The 17590-nt window shown below is 37.1% G+C and overlaps 3 protein-coding genes across 7 annotated transcripts; 1 reads left to right on the plus strand and 2 right to left on the minus strand.

The window, feature by feature from the left end:
- The first annotated feature begins 834 nt into the window (after positions 1–834).
- On the plus strand, positions 835–3276 carry LOC126682841 (uncharacterized). Its single transcript, XM_050378607.2, has 8 exons — positions 835–1022; positions 1095–1244; positions 1333–1509; positions 1621–1706; positions 1838–1902; positions 1975–2077; positions 2337–2447; positions 3021–3276. Exons 1-8 carry the CDS (start codon positions 929–931, stop codon positions 3144–3146), a joined length of 912 nt encoding a protein of 303 aa, XP_050234564.1. The 5' UTR covers positions 835–928; the 3' UTR covers positions 3147–3276.
- Positions 3277–4476: 1200 nt separating this feature from the next.
- On the minus strand, positions 4477–7506 carry LOC126682167 (cationic amino acid transporter 5). The gene is made up of 2 exons (XM_056105797.1): positions 7395–7506; positions 4477–6466 (listed from the first exon to the last, which is right to left on the minus strand). The coding sequence occupies exon 2, from the start codon at positions 6367–6369 to the stop codon at positions 4615–4617; it is 1755 nt and encodes a 584-aa protein (XP_055961772.1). The 5' UTR covers positions 6370–6466; positions 7395–7506; the 3' UTR covers positions 4477–4614.
- On the minus strand, positions 7156–11149 carry LOC126682168 (uncharacterized). 5 transcript variants are annotated; one of them, XM_050377759.2, is made up of 11 exons: positions 11048–11149; positions 10093–10226; positions 9918–9974; positions 9762–9824; positions 9622–9690; positions 9375–9467; positions 9068–9172; positions 8914–8991; positions 8397–8525; positions 7709–7814; positions 7156–7523 (listed from the first exon to the last, which is right to left on the minus strand). In XM_050377759.2, the coding sequence occupies exons 2-11, from the start codon at positions 10198–10200 to the stop codon at positions 7333–7335; spliced, it is 999 nt and encodes a 332-aa protein (XP_050233716.1). In that variant the 5' UTR covers positions 10201–10226; positions 11048–11149; the 3' UTR covers positions 7156–7332. The 5 variants fall into 5 exon arrangements, with proteins under 5 accessions (XP_050233716.1, XP_050233715.1, XP_050233719.1 ...); XM_050377758.2 differs by having other exon boundaries at positions 7709–7820; XM_050377762.2 differs by having other exon boundaries at positions 7709–7820; positions 10093–10246; positions 11048–11103.
- Positions 11150–17590: the final 6441 nt, after the last annotated feature.

Genomic DNA, 17590 nt, shown 5'->3' on the forward strand with positions numbered 1-17590 from the left:
ATAAAATGAAGATTACAAGCTAAGTTGGTAACTGTCATGCTTTTATAGACCAAGCATTTAACAGAAAGCCAACGACTTCTAACTGAGTACATCAAAACTGTTAAAATAACTGCTTTGCTAACTAACAATCCTAACCGCTATTAACTAACAGAATCTTTCTTAATTCGAGGTGATAGCTGGTGACAGCTGTAACTTGTGCTGCACACATGAGGAATGCATGTGTGTTCTTGGATTCTGATGACTCACTGATCGTGTGAATTGCGGACATGGCAGCTGTGAATGCACCAATGAGGAGAGCATGTTGCCTTTACCTTGATTATGCTGATGTAGCATATTTGCAGATACTTCATTAAATAAAGGGTTAATTACATATAAAATCATCATCTTTACACGAAATTGCAAAAATAACACGACTTTTAAAACGTGGCAATTCATGGCACCACCTTTCATTTCTTTTCAAAAACAACATGGGCATGTTTTTAGTTGGGTTTTTGCTGACGTGACATGACACGTGGCACCCCCATCGGGTGTCCAAGTCAGCAAAATTTTATCTAAAAACGTGCCCATGTTGTTTTTGAAAAAAATAAAAGGTGATGCCCTGAATTGACACATTTTAAAAGTCGTGTTATTTTTGCAATTTCATATAAAGGTGATGATTTTATATGTAATTAACCCTTAAATAAAAAAGACCAAAATGTTAATTATAACATATGGGGGGCCTTCAAAATAATGTGCTCTTTATATAAAACAATTTGAGTTTCACTCTTTTTTCTTTCTTTTATTATTTCTTCCAATAACCCTCCTCACAAGTCACTATCTTTGCATACAGACAATCATGAATCCACTGAAAAAGATAAAGCTAAAGTTAGACATAACCCGCTACACTTAATTCTTTAAGCAAACCAAACAAAAAACAGTGTTGAAAAAAATGGAGAGCAATGCAAAAATAACAGTAATCTATGTCCATCCGCTCAAGTCATGCAAAGCCATCTCTGTTCGTCAAGCACCCATTACTCCCACTGGTATATATTTCTCTATTTTTCTTTCCATCTAATCTGATCTCGTCAATTCTTGTAATCATTTGGAAAATACAGGATTAAGATGGGATAGAAATTGGATGGTAGTGAATGAAAAAGGGAGAGCAGTGACTCAAAGAGTGGCACCAAAGCTTGCTTTGATTGATGTGGAGCTGCCTCACGAGGCATTTGTAGAAGATTGGGAGCCTGCTCAAAATTCTTATATGGGTACGTACTCGATCATTTTACAGCTCCGATCTCTATCTAATAGAATATGGCGTCAAATTTAACAGTGATTCTTTTATTATATGCGCAGTGATAAAGGGTCCTGGAATGCCAGAGCTCAAAGTATCACTAGCAAAACCAGAAGAAACATCGGACGGTGTGAAATTATGGGAGTGGTGTGGCTCTGTGTTGGACGAAGGAGCTGAAGCTGCTAAATGGTTTTCTGATTATATTGGGAAACCCAGTCGTCTTGTTCGTTTTAATTCTGGTTAGCTTCAATTTTTTTTAAGTTAGCATAGTTTTATTTAGAAGATAAAAATTAAAGAAGTGAAATTAAAGTGATACGTTTTTTAAAGTTTAATTACCAAATGAATTTCAGGATCAGAAACAAGGCCAGTGGCTCAATATGCTCCTGAGCACAATGTTTTGTTTTCCGACTTTGGTCCGTACCTGGTTGCATCTCAGGTGATGCCTATTGCATATTACTTAATTCAAACGTATATCAAATCGCTATCGGAACTTTAAGTTTTATAGATCGAATGCAGGTTTTGGTTTTGATGAACTAAAATTACTGACTTCGAAACATGTGATTGTAGGGATCATTAGATGAATTAAACAAACATTTAAAGGAAGGGGTTTTGATGAATAGATTTAGACCCAGGTATTGATTATATACTTATGTTGAAACTCTCCATCTAGCTACATTGTTTAATTAAATTCATGGATGTTACAGCATTGTAGTTGATGGCTGTGAACCATTTGCTGAGGACTTATGGAAAGACATTAAAATAAATAAATTTGCCTTTGGAAGTGTCAAACTATGCGCTCGTTGTAAGGTATAATCTACGATCACTTCTTCTTCTACTTATGAAACTTAGTGTTCTCTATGATGTATGTTTGAGTTTGCTAAGCATTTAGTTCGATCATTGATTTTTTTTAATAAAAAATTGGAAGTCAAAATGAATTAGTTTGGTAGTTATTCAGCTTGATTTGGTATGTCAATGGATGGTTTACAGTCCTATATGGCGAATTAGTTTCATGTAAGAATTTCTCCTATGTTCGAGTGATTAAAATGAGAGTTATTTTGGATTGTAGATACCTAGCATTAATCAGGAAACCGCAGAAGTAGGGCCAGAGCCAACTGCAACTCTAAAGGATCTTCATTCTGATAAGACTTTGCGCCCAAGTATGAAAGACAAAGGAGAGGTGAGATTGATGATTGTTTTTTCTTTTCAAAATTAGTTCCGCAAACTTAAAGTCGTAAACATAATTTAGCGGTATTGGATTCGTACTTTTCTTATAAAATGGATAAAAATGTAGAATCCTTAATTGTATATTTTCCATACACCCTGTTCTTGTTCTAGCAAGTTGATAAAAAATTATTATGATTTTATAAAGATGAGTAAAATAATTATTTTTGATAAAGATACAATTATATCACTAAATATTATACTTAATAATGTTATTGAAAAAATTTAATATATAGAATAAATAATTGGTTATTATATTTTCTATGCAACACTTGAAGTACAATGGATGATTTTACGTATGTTTTTGAATGGATTATACTCGTGAGGCGTCCTATATAGTACTATATAGTTTAAGGATTTAATAGTATATAGTTTTTCGATCTTAAAATTTGTAGTTTGTCTACCTTAAAATTATTATTTTGCCAATATTTATAAAACATAGTACAATATATATCACTTTATATCTATGTTCATTTTATAAAAAAAGTTATGTGTCTCTCTAAGAAATCATGTGATGTAACTCTTGCAGGTCTATTTTGGTCTCTATTTAGTTTGGAAAGACATTATGAATGGAGTTAAAGGGAACATAATTAAAGTTGGAGATCCTGTTTTCGTTCTCAACAAAATCTCTTCTACAGAAGAAGCCGCCGTTTGAACCTTTTTATGTTATAATATCAAATAAAATTTGTAGAATATGTTTTGAAGTGTGTTTATGAATTTTTGAACATTAAAAGTTTAAATGGCATTGTTTTCAGAGAGGCTTTTGATAGGGCCAGAACGATGAATCATCGATGGACTTAACAATTATGGAAAAATCAAGTGTAAAGAAATTAAGCATGAAACAATAAAATGATGAATATAATAAATAATAATGTTAGGATTAATGTCTACTATTCTGACTATGCAAGTTCATCTTGTGATGTCTGTGTTTGAAGAGTACATCAGAATATACTTTTCATTTGGTTCAAGTGTATTTTGCTGGCACTCAGAAGCAAAAGATTGTTGCTCAGTCCAGTCATATGCAGAGGCTGAGTATATTCCAATGGTTGCTGCTGCAACTCAAGTTCTTTGGCTCAGAAAAATATTGAAAGATTTGGAAGTTGAACAAAGTAAAGTTACTGTAATCTTTTGCGATAATGAATCTGCAATTGCAATGGCCAAAAATCCAATGCAACATGGAAGAACAAAGCAAATAAACGTGAAGTATCTTGTTGTGAGACAAGCAGGTTGAACTGAAGTTTTGAGATTCAGAAGAGCAGCTGGCAGATGTCGTGACCAAAGCACTTAACAGGTGGACTGTTGCAGCAGTATTTTGCGTACTATGAATTTTAAGGTTCGTCATAGAGGAAAGTTTAGTTGGAACCTGAAAGAAACTTAAGTTATACATACAACAGAGAGATAAGAGATGAATCTCATCAGGCAGGCATGCCATTGAATATTCTTGACTTAAATTTATAGAACTCTGAAGGTTTCCTTGTCCTACTAGCGTTATTAAAACTGAAGCTATGAACTAAATCTAGATAGAAGATGAGAATATTTACATAATACAAACTCGAGGATGACCTCGGTGGGAAGCATAATACATCTCAAAGAATTTCCATAATCTCAAACATAATCAAACTAATTCTTAGACTTGTTCCTCATGGATTGTGTCAAAAATGTTCTTTAAGTCTGTCGCTTGGATATTGTAAGACTGAAGTAAGTCAACGGAGATTAGCAGGAGAATGTGCATTTTGGAAGCTTGGATGCTGTTTGTCATCAGAATGTTGACTTGGTATTGTTTTAAAGAGGCCCACATATGGGGAGAATGGTGATAATTTAGAATCCTAAGACTTTGAATGCTATCAACACGTTAATTTCTACAAATAAGTATAGCTTGCGCCTTACGTTGCAAGAATACCAGCAATTAAAAAAGTTCTGCATTTGATTTGCTTATCTATCTACTCTTTTCAGATTTTCTTACTTTATATAAAATAAGCAAACAATTTATATAAGTTCGATTGGATATTGACCACCTTCTCATTAAATATCTAAATATTATGATTGTATTTTTATATGTCGAATACAGCTATTTGTCATTGTGAATTTCAATCTCAGAAACCATCATAACAAATGGTTCAATGTCAGTATTCTGCAATGTCATCATCCTTGACTTCCAACGGTTCTGGCTTGTGTTGCTGATGGGCCATATCATAAGTTGCGTGAAGACCAAAAAACACGTAGTAAAGCAGCATGACAGCCGTGCATAGCGCAAATCTTATGAAAGCCTGGTTGCCCAAAGATCCCATGAGAAAGATGTTTGTTGCAATTGATAAGGATGGAAGCCATGGAACAAGTGGAACACCCCAAACTTTTGGGGTTCTTTGCTGAGGCAGAATAATCTGTATGCCTAGAGTCCCTAGAAACCAAAAAGGAACAGTTACGACGTAACCAAACCACCCATTGGGTCTCAGTCCCCAATATGCGGAAGTCCCCATGGATGATGCAACAATGATCAGTAGAAATGCGATTAATTTCAAGAGGTTTATTCGCGGCGTTGTTTCCCTAACATAGTATCTCCTCACCATAAGAGCAACAGACACCATCATGAAGATAAATAGGGTGCTCAGGGATAACAAGTTAGCCAAAACGTCGAGGCTAGAGAATAGAGCGATCAGAGAACTTGAAATGGTGATAAGAAGTGTGGCATATATCGGTGTTCTAGTTTTTGGATGGACAAGAGCAAACCAAGGAGGAATCATGTGAGCGCGTGCAATATGTGTTATATACCGTGCTTGTCCAAGCGCCCCAACTAGAAGAACGGTGGTCATCCCCTTTAAAGCGCCGAGAGCCACCAGGTACTTTGCCCAATTCATCCCTACGCTCTGAAATGCAACAGAGTAAGCTGCATTCCTGTCTATATCTGTGTATTTCTGCATCATGGTCAGTGAAAGTGCCATCAAGCAGTATATAATTGTAATGAGTGACATTGACCCTAGCAGTCCTATTGGTATGTCTCTTGACGGGTTTTTGGTTTCTTCTGCCATGGTGGCTATATTGTCGAATCCTCCGTAGCTAAAGAATACAATAGCCGCTGCTTTGAAGACCCCTTCAGCTCCAAATGGCAAAAATGGGGTTAGATTGGAAGTGTTGGCATGAGCAAATCCTGCAATTATCACAAACAAAATTGCGGAGGTATTGAGTGCAGTTGCTATCCAGTTGAGGTATGATGTTTTTCTTGTTCCGGTCATTGCTATCGTGGCAGTGATCACTAAAACCCCAACAGCAATTGGATCCAAGAGATTGAAGCCTTCTTTTAGATTTGTATGGATGCGTAGGGAGTCGGAAGGACGGTTTAGAAGAGTTGTGAAATAAGAGGTCCAAGCTCTAGCCACGGCTGCAGTTCCCACAATGCTTTCCAGCAATATGTTTCCTGCTGTTATGAACGCCATAAAGTCTCCCATTTCAATTCTTAAGTAAGCAAATGATCCGCCCGCGACAGGAATTTCAACTGCAAATTCTGTGTAGCAGAAAACAGACAGCATTGCCGATACTCCGGATGCAGCATAGGACAAGACAATGGCAGGTCCTGCATGGTCATGGGCTTCCTGGCCGGTGAGTACAAATATGCCAGCTCCGATAACTGAACCAAAACCGAACCAGGTGAGATCCCACCAAGTGAGGCATCGCGTCATGTCATTCTCACTTTGTTTCCGAATCTCCCCAATCTCTTTGGCATCAGTTGATCTGCTTGTGAGGCGGTCCTTGAAACGAAAATGTGTCTGCGCTAAAGCAGAGCGGTAGTTGGCCCAGCTTTGAAATGATTCTTCTGGTAAGAAATCTTGTTTTCTGAATCTCCAATAACTATTGGGCTGAACTTCAACACCTTGTTCTCCCATCGAGTCGTCTTCTTTTATCACGGAACGTTACGGTCTGAAGTAGTATTCAAATGAGCTTTTATGCAATCCTACAATTATTGGTGGTTGAATTGTCATCCTAATTCACAAAAAGATATTAAAGTTTGTTAAACTGTGAGCAGAGTGATGATTCTATCATAGCAGAGAGAGACCTGTCTTTTCTACCGAGTGGTCCGCTACATAGGTCATGAATTGCCGGCTAATATGTCCTAAATTCAAACTTACTTGCAGTACTAATATGGCCCACTTGGATTGTCATTTATTATGAAGGCTCAAGATTTCATTTTTATTTTCATCACCACCTTTATTTACTAGTGAAAATGCATGAAGCTAAAATAAAATGGTAAATTCTTGCCTATATCCGGTCTACGATTAAAGAACAGTCGAGTTTTTTTGAGACGAGTTCATGAAGAATCCGGTTTAGATGAGCATTCCGGAAGGAAAAAACGTTGTGTAATTTCAACTTTGTTGATTGACCATGGTTACTGCTTAGATGAGGACTTGCAAATGAGACTTGCAGATTCCTTATCATAGACATGGGTCCTTTTTAATCCAAGCTGAACAGCAGTCTTTGGAACATTGACATCTCGAGCATTTAAGTCCAACAAAATGGACTAAATCAGACTTTTGTCCACTACCAGTAACCAACAGAAAAAAGATGTAAAGACCCATCCAATAATTCAATTGGAGAAGCATATTGACATGACATTAGATGTCCATTTTGTATTAATAGACTAAGTATTACTTGAAAATGTAACAATGGTGGACTGTCAAAAAGCTTGAATTTTTATATATCTTTTGGTATTTAAACTTAAAAGTTATCCCATCTAGCCAAACCTTAAAAAAAGGTAAAAATGAAAAAAAAGAACTAGTTTGAGTCAATGGGAGAACAAGGTGGATTAGTTTCATTGTAGACTTGAGTAAAAGAAATGTCAAGAAGTGAAATCATGTCCATGATTTCCATGCCTTGCAAACTTTACTAGCAAGATATCTAGTGCCATTAATACCTCCAGCAGCTAAGAGACCAGAGATGGCCTGCCTTGCACTCGATATCATCACAGTCCGCCGTACAACCTTCTGCATGCATCTAGCAGCCTCTTCTCGTGAACTAATTACGACTTCATGTAAAATGCGCCCTGAAAAATATGAGATATGAAAATTCATTGTTTTATAAATCAACGGGAATGTTTAGTTGGCACCAGGCTTACTCTTAAGATATCTAAATCATGTTTACAAGTTCGGCAGTTAACTTTTGCGGATCAGAAGCTTTAATAAATAATACAAGTATGAAATTTCAGCACCATCATATAAAAGTTCTTACCAGAATCACTCGGTACTCTTTGCTCTCCTAGCTTCATCCCCATTTTGCTTCTAACTAGTGGTGGAAGAGCTCGAACAAGAGAACGAGTCGCTGACAAATCACTATCCTGATTATGAGAGAAGCAATACTTAAGGATTTCAAAATTAAGATACAAGTCATGATTTTTATACTAATAACCAAAAAGAATAAGTTTACCTATCCCAAATAATAATAAACAATGAGCTGATATAAGTTTTTCACAACTAAAGAGTGCCCCATTACGGTTATTAAAACCCTTATTTTAGTTCAAGCATATCAAATTGTTTCAAAGCCAGTGTCTCATGAACAAAACCATCTGAAAACACTTAAAAAAGATTACAGCCTCCATGAAATAATGCCTTGTGAGTTGCGTGAATACTTAGTCCAGGTAGCTTCAATGCCGGGAAAAAGAAAAATTCAGAATGTATAGGATGAAAATATCTGAATGCTTCAAGAACTGATATGCAGAGGGACAAGTAGGCCAAAAAGCGATAAGGAAAAAAAAAAGGATAAAAAGTTTTGCATTAGTAGACATTAAGCATCCTGTAAGATCAAGTATATATAATTATTTTACTTGGTCCACGAGCAGCAACAAAAACACAAATAATATTCATATTAAATGGTAAGAAAATCAGCAACAAAAATAAGAATTTTGTGAATCTAATTAGACCTGAAAGATATTTGATTGGTGATCACTTAATGACGAAAATCTCAGTAGCTCTTTTTCCTCATATTCTTGAAGTAATGGTTTATACATCGAATGAAATAAACCAAATTGCCCTTGTACAATCTTCTTTACCTGTGAAAATGTAAACAGGAATGAGAAAATAAGTTTCCCGTATTGCCAAAATTAGTCATGTGACATGTAGCCAAACTATATCAGAGCAAAGTAAAGTGATGGAGATCTCTCACAAAAAAATGGTATATCGAATCGAGTACAGTTGGAAAAAATGCAAAGGTAAAACCTGGTTCTAAATCATAAATTCACCACTACTGTTATTAAACCAATATTTAGATCTCGAAAAAATTCCGAGGCATCTAAAATGTGATAAAAAGCATGCTAAATTTTGCTAACCCAAATTTTTCATTAGAAGTAGCCATCAATCTCTACTAAATGTGAAGCATATAAACAGTAAAACTTAAATCTTATGTTCAAGTTCCCTGAAGCAGGAAGTGTCATAGAATACCTTATTCTTGTCCTCTGCAAAAAGCATCCGCAAGTCACCCATATATGAGAGGCTACAAATTTTAGAATAAAGAGCTTCCTGCATAAGAATTACTAATATGAAGACTATGAGTTCTGAAATGGTGAAATGGTCAGAGGTCATAGCAGAAACAAACCTCGGTGAACTTCGATGGCAAAAGAAGGAGAGCAGCGGATAGTGCAGCCCTTAGATTGACAGAATTTGCATTTCCAATATCCAAATTGTCAACAAGTATATGAACCTGTTGAAAAAAAATTCAAACAACAATGACATTTACAAATAATGAGAATATAGGAGAAGTACGAAGTTTTAAAATACCGGGAAGCCTCACAATCAACGGCGAAAAAAGGAGAGAAATAAAAACAGTAAAACATAGACTCCCCATGATTTTATGATTTTTTTCATACGTATATAATTAAATTAGTAAGGGAAGACATACATACTGGTTTTTGCAGACGACCAGATAGGTAAAATTTCTCCCAATTCAGTATATCTTGAACCAAGTCATGCATTCTAACAACTCCATATTTGAGCATCTGCCAATAATTGCTTACACATGTTATAAGACACTATTAGATTGCTGATAGATGGTAATTTTCCAGGATAAAGGATAAAAAGTTCAGCAAATGGCATCCAAGTGGACATCAAAACAGATATAGGTTACCAGTTTAACGAAAAGATGATGAATACCTTGTCATTCCATGTTATGAAAGGATTGAAATGCACTCCAACACCGATCTCATCTGCAACTTCAGTTATCTGTCATATAACCAAATTTTTACCTGAGATATAAGATAACCAATGATAAAGGAAAAGCGAGAGGAATGTACCAGTTTGGCCCCGCCAAGGTGCACCATCCAAGAGGCATAGTGATCTTGATTCAGTTTCAGATTCTTAACAATGTAAAGAAGTAGAACGAGACAATCAGTAACCGAAAGGAAATTTACGGCATAGCATAAATATGAATCTATACTTGAAAATTTTACCTCAGAGTGCCATTGTCGAGGATCTGAAACGCCAAGAATAAAATCTACCATAGATGACTAGAAAATGAATGTTCATCAACGGAATTGAAATCATACATGTGAAAGACTTCCAATAATAAGAAAAAACAGTAATGCAAAATTAACAACTCCAAAGCAAGCAGAGGTTAGAGAAAACCTTGTCATGATTATTTGGATGTAGAGCTGAGCCATAGACGCAACAAAATTCTACTGCGGGAAGGACTTCAAGAAAACCCTTCAGTTCATCCTTTTTTCCATTTTCCATTAATAAGCTTGCATCAACTCGAACACCTTGACAAAAAGAAAACAATCTGTGGGTTGTAAACATAAAGTTTAATGATAATGACCAATCAACACCTTTAAGGTAAAATAAAACACAATTCTAACATGAATTTCAGGTAAAAGTAACCATTGTTAATCACAGGATATCCCATGAAGGCTTCTTTCAATCAAAATAAAGGATCAATAATCAAGAATAAAGATCAAATAATGCTTTCAAGGATTAACAATGTAAACAGATATTCAAAGTATCATTTCCCAAGTGCAGCATCCAAAAGAATGTAATCTTGCAATCAATCAATACACGATAATAGGTAGCATGGACACTTCATTCAATTAACTTGTCCCCTTTCGGAAAGGTTTTGGACAGACGTTTCAGGCATAAAACTTCATTTTTACATAGAAAACCTTAAATTAACACTGTTTTGCCATGTCCAAGTGTCCGTTTACCCGTGTCCGTGCCACCTAGATATCAGTAGTCAAACAAATGATTCACACATCCAAAAACTTCCGATGATAAAGCTGCTTGCAAGTTAAAAAAAGGTGTAAACGCTAACCCAATTTAATGTTTAGCATTTAGAAACAAGTAGCTTATGGGAATTCATTCAATTGTTAATTATAAATTCTAGTCAGGATTTTTATCGAACAGCTGATGTGCATTCTAATGACTAGCTACTGCATTCTCAAAACAAAGCAGGACAAATGTATAAATGCACATTTTACTAATTATTATGTCAATAATTTAATCACAATGAATTGTAATAGGGAGTGGTTTCTATTGCACTTGTTTTCTTTTAAAAAAATGATGTAAGAAAAAAATTGAAAATTCTTACTTTGGTTTCTTTTCTTGTAACGAGGATGCAGGTCGGTGTATAAAACAAGAGAAGACCAGCAGCTTCGGTTGGAGATTTTCACACTCCACTGTTTATAATTCGAACAAAGGATCAATTCACCCCTCAACTTGGCGCGAAATATCAAATAAGTCATTTCTACCGTTTTTGGGTCAAACAGACCCGCAACTTGCGTTTTTCGCTCAAATCAGCCCCTCTGACAGATGCTGTGTAAAACGCGCTGCATAAATCACGTTGAAATTTGTTGGCCTGAAAAATGCGGGAAAAATAAAACATGTGTAGGGCTGGGATCATTAATCATAACTATTTGTTCGTTTACCGGGTTCGGCACGAAATCATACCAGAAGCTCAACATAAATATAAACTTTCTTTAAGAAATAACACAAAATCAAAAAAAACCCATTTGTCTCTTCGATTATTCCTAACTGTTCTTCCTTAGTCTGACCTAGGTTAAAATTGGGGATTTTCTAATTAAGCATTTTTTGCTCTGATCTTTACTTTAAAAGAGTGAAATACGCCGCGCTTAAAAAAACCCACATAGGATTCATCGTGAAACTTGAAGAGTTGGAAGGATTTCAAGGGTTCCTCCACTATGAAATAGAAAAGGGCAAAAACTGTTTCCAGGTGCGATTTTCGTTTCTTTAATTTATTATATGCAAGAATATGAGTTCGTGTTGGTGAGAGAGAGTTGTGTTGTTGACATTTTGTTTGTTGTGTGATTATTTGTTGTTATTGGGTGTTTTTGTTTGAATTTATAACCTAGTTCAGTATGTTATTAGGTGCTTTGAGACTGTTTTAATTTGTTGTTTTTGAATGCATTGTTGGTAATTTTAGTTTTTTCATTTTGTGATGGCAGAATGGTTGACTTTGTGCCTGTGAAAGTTTATCTGAAAATTAAGTATGGTGGAGTGTTTGTATTTAGTCCTGAATTTAGGTATACTGGTGGGAAGTACTTTAGGCAAGTTATTAGTGATCTAACTCAATTAAACTACAAAAGGATAACACATATAGTGAAAGGTTTGGGGTATGGTCATAGTCCCAAAATATTTTGGTTGCCTACTGGGGGACTTGTAAGTAATGATCTTAAGTTTATGTACAGTGATGAGTTTATGGATACTCTATTAGAGGATGGTAGTATTTCAAGGGTGGCTACTATGTCTCTATTTCTTGATCATGAGGTAGACCAGCCTCATATTTTAGGTGAGGCTGAGGTCTTGTTATTGAAGTGGAAAACTGATGATGAGGATGACAATTTAGAGGGGATAGATGATGTATTTGTGGGGGAGGGAGTACACAGTGGGGCTGCAGTTGGGGGGGTAGATAAGGAGGATGAGGTTGTGCAGTTGGGTGTAGAGGATGAGGCTGTGCAGTTAGGTGTAGAGATTGAGGTTGTGGATATAGATACAAAGGTTAATGATGATGGTGATATGGCAAGGGGTGAATTTAACAGGTTAAATGAAGAGGATAGAAGAGTACATGAGGACTTGGCAAAAATGTGGGATGAGATATTAGCAAGGCAAGAATATGGTAGGGTAGAAGAGGGGATAGAAGTTGAGAGTGAGGCTCCTAAGAACCAGGCTGATGCTGTAGTGGCAGAAGAGGAGGGTGTAATTGCTCCTGTGCATGACAATGAAGAGGCAGATCATTTGTTTGACACAGAGTGGCTTAGCGGGTTTGATGCAGAGGTTGTGCATGAACCAGTACAGGAACCAGCAGTACATGAGACCCCAGTACAAATGGGTTGTCAAAGAAGGCCCTCTATGGCTAGAAGGGCTTCATCATCAAAGGGAAAGAGGAAGCAGCCACCTAAGACCAAAAGTAGGAGTAAGACATGTGTGACTAACAAAGGGAAGAGAAGGGTAAGTAAGTGGGCTAGTTTGTGTGTGATGAGAGAAATTGATGCAAATGTGGATGATTTGGAAGAGGATAGCAGTGGTGATGAGAGGGCATGTGAGTTTACAAATGAGGTTGATTACTTTTCTGATGTCAATGATGAGGAGTTGATGAATGTCAGAAGAAAAATGAGAGACAATTACAGAACCAAAATGGAGAGAATTGCAAGGGCTCAAAGAGAGGCAGAACTAGGAGATGGTGAAGGGGTTCCAGAGACAGTTGGAATAGATGTCACAGCTAATCCAGCTCCCAATCCTACTGCAAAGGTGGTGTATGACCCTGCAACACCATCTCCTGCCTTTGTGGTTGGAATGATATTCCAAAATGCTGCTGAGTTTAGAGAAGCTCTTAACAAGTATGCAATTAACAGAGGTGTGGAGTTGACAATGCTGAAGAATGAACCAGCTAGAGTCAGGGCTACTTGCAAAAAGGAGGGGTGTGAGTGGACTATCCTGGCCAGCAAACAAAGTAGCACTGGGGACTTCAAGGTTAAAACTTATGATCCCCAACATAGGTGCTATAGAGAGTTCAAAGTTAGACAGGCAACTCAAAAGTTCCTGTACTTTAGAGACAGGATAACAGGCTTTGACCACCTAAAGGCCAAAGAACTCAAAGCCAGGGCTATGAAGGAGTTAAAAATGGATGTTATTGAAATCAAGTGCAAGAGGGTAAAGGCTAAGTTGCTCAAGGAGTTGCAAGGGGACTATTTGGAAGAATATGGGTTGTTGTGGGACTATAGGGAGGAGCTGCTACTTACTAATCCTGGGAGTACAGTGGAGGTGTTGGCTGATGGGGACAATCCTGGTGAGTTTGGTTGCATGTATGTGTGTTTTGATGCTCTAAAGAAAGGGTGGAAGGCTGGATGTAGGCCTGTTATAGGTCTTGATGGTTGTTTTCTCAAGACAATCTGCAAAGGGGAACTGTTAACAGCCATAGGAAGGGATGCCAACAATCAAAGATTTCCAATTGCTTGGGCAGTTGTGAGGACAGAGTCCAAAGCAACTTGGAGGTTGTTTCTGAACCATTTGAAGCAAGATCTTGATTTAAGGGATGGCTCAAAGTTAACATTAATAACTGATATTCAAAAAGTAAGTTCCCCTGCCTATTTTGTAATGTCTTTAATATTATAGCTTATTTATGTATTTATTTGTTTACTGTTTCAGGGCCTGCTTTCAGCACATTTGAGGAGTCCTTTCATGACCAACTTGAGAATATGGATGCCTTAGGTAATGGTTCTGTTGAGCATTTGTTAACATATCCACCCCATACATGGTGCAAGACATATTTCTCTTTTCATTCTAAGTGTGATTCAGTAGATAATAACATGTGTGAGTCATTTAATGGAGATTTGTTAGCAGCTAGGAAACTGCACATTTTAGGACTCTTAGAGTGGATTAGGAAGGATGTCATGACTAGGATTCATAAAAAGAGGTTAGAATGTCAGAAATGGTACACTGATGTGAGTCCTAGTGCTGTGATGATGCTTGAGAGAAATATGAATAGGGCTTGTAAGGGATATTTAGAGGGGAATGAAGATGCATAGTATGAGATTTCAGAAGGGGAGGATAGGCATACAATTAATCTCAACACTAGAAGTTGCACATGTAGGTCATGGGATTTAACTGGTATTCCCTGTCCTCATGGCATTGCTGGCATACACCATAGTGGAAGGGATTTGCTGAAAGAAATTCATGAATGCTATAGTAAGGACACATACTTAGCAAGTTATGGGTTTCCAATGATGCCAATCAAGGGAAAGGCAATGTGGCCTGTGACAGGAAGAGAGCCCCTTTTGCCACTCAAGCCCACAAAATCTGCTGGCAGACCAAGGAGGGCAAGAAGAAAGGATCCTGAGGAACCAAAACCTTCAGAGAAGATGTCAAAGGCAGGAGGTATAATGACCGGTGGATACTGCCACCACAAGGGTCATAATGCAAGGGGATGTGATAAAAAAAGAAGGGTATTCCAGTTCCTAAACGTCCAAGGAGACAAGGCAACCAACATGAGGAGCCACCTGCAGCCCAAGAACAAGCAACTGCAGAAACAGCTGAACAAAGATCAACAAGTGAAGGACCATCAGCTTCAACTAAAGCACCAGGCATGGTATGGTTCTCTTATTTTTGTCATTTTATTTGAGCTCTATGTATTTTTATATAAGGGGCTCATGTGATACTGCCATTTGGATTTTCAGGGTTGGGGACCTCTACCAGGGATTCATATTGGAAATCCCACTCAGAGAGGTTACAGAGAACCACCATTAATGGGGAAGGACAAGGGAAATCAAAGAAAAACATGACAAATTCAGTTGGAGCAGGACTATGCAGTGATGACATTACAGGAGAAATTTCATTCCATGTAAGTGTCTCTAATATATAGTTATTGCATTTGTTGATATGTCTCTAATATGTAGTTATTGCACATTTTAGGCTGGTCAGCTAGGGGAACAACTTTCACATTCACAGAATCATGTTCCAATGGAGCTGCAGAGAAAGATACATCATAAGGCCAGCACTGTGCAGTATGAGGGAAGACCTTACTATGGGAGATTCAGGGCAACTGGACCACAGTGGATGGGTAGTGAAAGCATCTCAACAACCCAACTACAGTCTGATGTTAAAAGCAGGATTTCACAGATGCAGAGGAACAAAGGGGTCACTGTGGAGTCAGCTCCTAACATACCACATGACAGCTTCTCCATTCCAAACCCTCCCACCTTCCAAAGTGTAGGCCCACCACAAACTTATGGTCACACTTTCTCTGGTCAGTCTGTTTCACAAACAGATTCCAACTCTGTCACCACACCAGCTCCATTCCACATGCAGCAATCCACTACCATTGGATCACAAGTTTCACAATCAGGCTCACATATACCTGTTGTGCAACAAATGCCAAACCAGGGGGGTACTGCACAACCACAGAAGCAGAAGCCAACAAAAAGAGTCAATCCTCCTTTCAAGCAACCAATTGCAAAGCCAAATTGGAGGCTTTAGTTTTATCAATCTATTTAGTGGTATTTAGTATTTTGTGAAACTTGTGTGCCTGTGTGAACAATGATGCACCCTAGTTGGACAGTTTTTTTGGTAATGCATGTACAGTGTAAGTATCTAACAGGATAAGTTGTAATGAATGTTAGCCTTTTTGGTAATGAAATTGATGCCCTTATATAAGCAGTTTTTAAGTAAAATTTCATGGGAATGCTTAGTTTTTAGCCTTTACCAGTACATGCTAACAAGACTAACAATTAATTCAACAAAGAAATTCTATTAATAATCAACAATCCCATTACATAATTTGGATAATTTGGCTAACACTAACTAGCAACTCTTATGCACTACAAATAACAATAATTACAACAAACAAAATAAGCATCATAACAATCACCAAAGCACCACCTACACACCAAAACCTTCTCTTATATGTATCCTTCTCTTCTCTTGCTAGTCTCACCATAAGTTCACTTGACATTCCCACATCAGAAACAAACCTCTGGCCATTGAAATTTCCATTCAGACCAGCCAATGCTTCATTTTCATCTAACAAATCATTAATTAGTTGCTTCGATCGAGCAGTATAAGCATCGTCAACCCAATCTAAGAAACCACTTTCAAACTCACCTTTTCTACAACCATAGAACCTCCTGCCTGGGTTTTCTTTTGTCCAAGCTACCCAAATCGGGGCTTTCACATACACCCCACAATCACAGTAACGAGCTCCTTCATAATTAAAATCAGGCCGCTGGAGCGCTCACGTCGACAGGAACGTCGCCTGCTAGGTGCACTTGAAGATCCTCGAGATGTTGAAGCAGATGACATATTCAGCAGATAACCAAGAAATTAGGTTTAGATGTTACGAAATTATGCTATTTGGGATGGTTTAGTCGTTGAAGTCGAAGTAATTTAAGGGTTACAATTTTAAGATTAGAAAGAGAGGAAATTTAAGGTTCATAATCAAATTGGGGATGAATAGATCATTAGAGTTTGACTATAAACAACGGTTTCCATTTAAAAATTCAATTAATTGAACTCGTGTGACACAAACACTAGGGAAGGGGCTGATTTGAGCGAAACACGCAAGTTGCGGGTCTGTTTGACCCAAAAACGGTAGAAATGACTTATTTGATATTTCGCGCCAAGTTGAGGGGGTGAATTGATCTTTTGTTCGTTTATAATTGCACTCCAATTGTACCTGTAAATTACTTAACTATCCTTCATCAACTATCCCTTATTTTTTATTTTTAAATGTCCTATAATTACCCTTATATTGACATCACCTTAATCTTAGAGATTTTTAGATAATTACCTATAGAACGCTGAAATATTCTCAAGGGTACGAATTGACCAAAAAGTGTTAATTTTTACTGTTTGACAGAAATTTATTGCCAAAATAAACTTTTCTAATTTAAAAAATATGATTTCTCTGTGGACGTTATATTGCAGAAGCTTGGCTTGCAAATTAGCATTTCTCAAACTCAACGGAGACGATAGTTTTTTAAATCAAAACTAGGGAATCAATAGAAAATGAAGAAGCAATTAACTTTGAGATCGATGACAAGGAGGAAGATGGTGAAGATTGGAAAGGAATAAAAAAAAGTGGGTTAGAGAGGTTTGGAGGTATGATGGGTTCAATTTGGAA

This window comes from Mercurialis annua, linkage group LG5 (genome assembly GCF_937616625.2).
Source record: "Mercurialis annua linkage group LG5, ddMerAnnu1.2, whole genome shotgun sequence".
Lineage (NCBI taxonomy): Eukaryota > Viridiplantae > Streptophyta > Magnoliopsida > Malpighiales > Euphorbiaceae > Mercurialis > Mercurialis annua.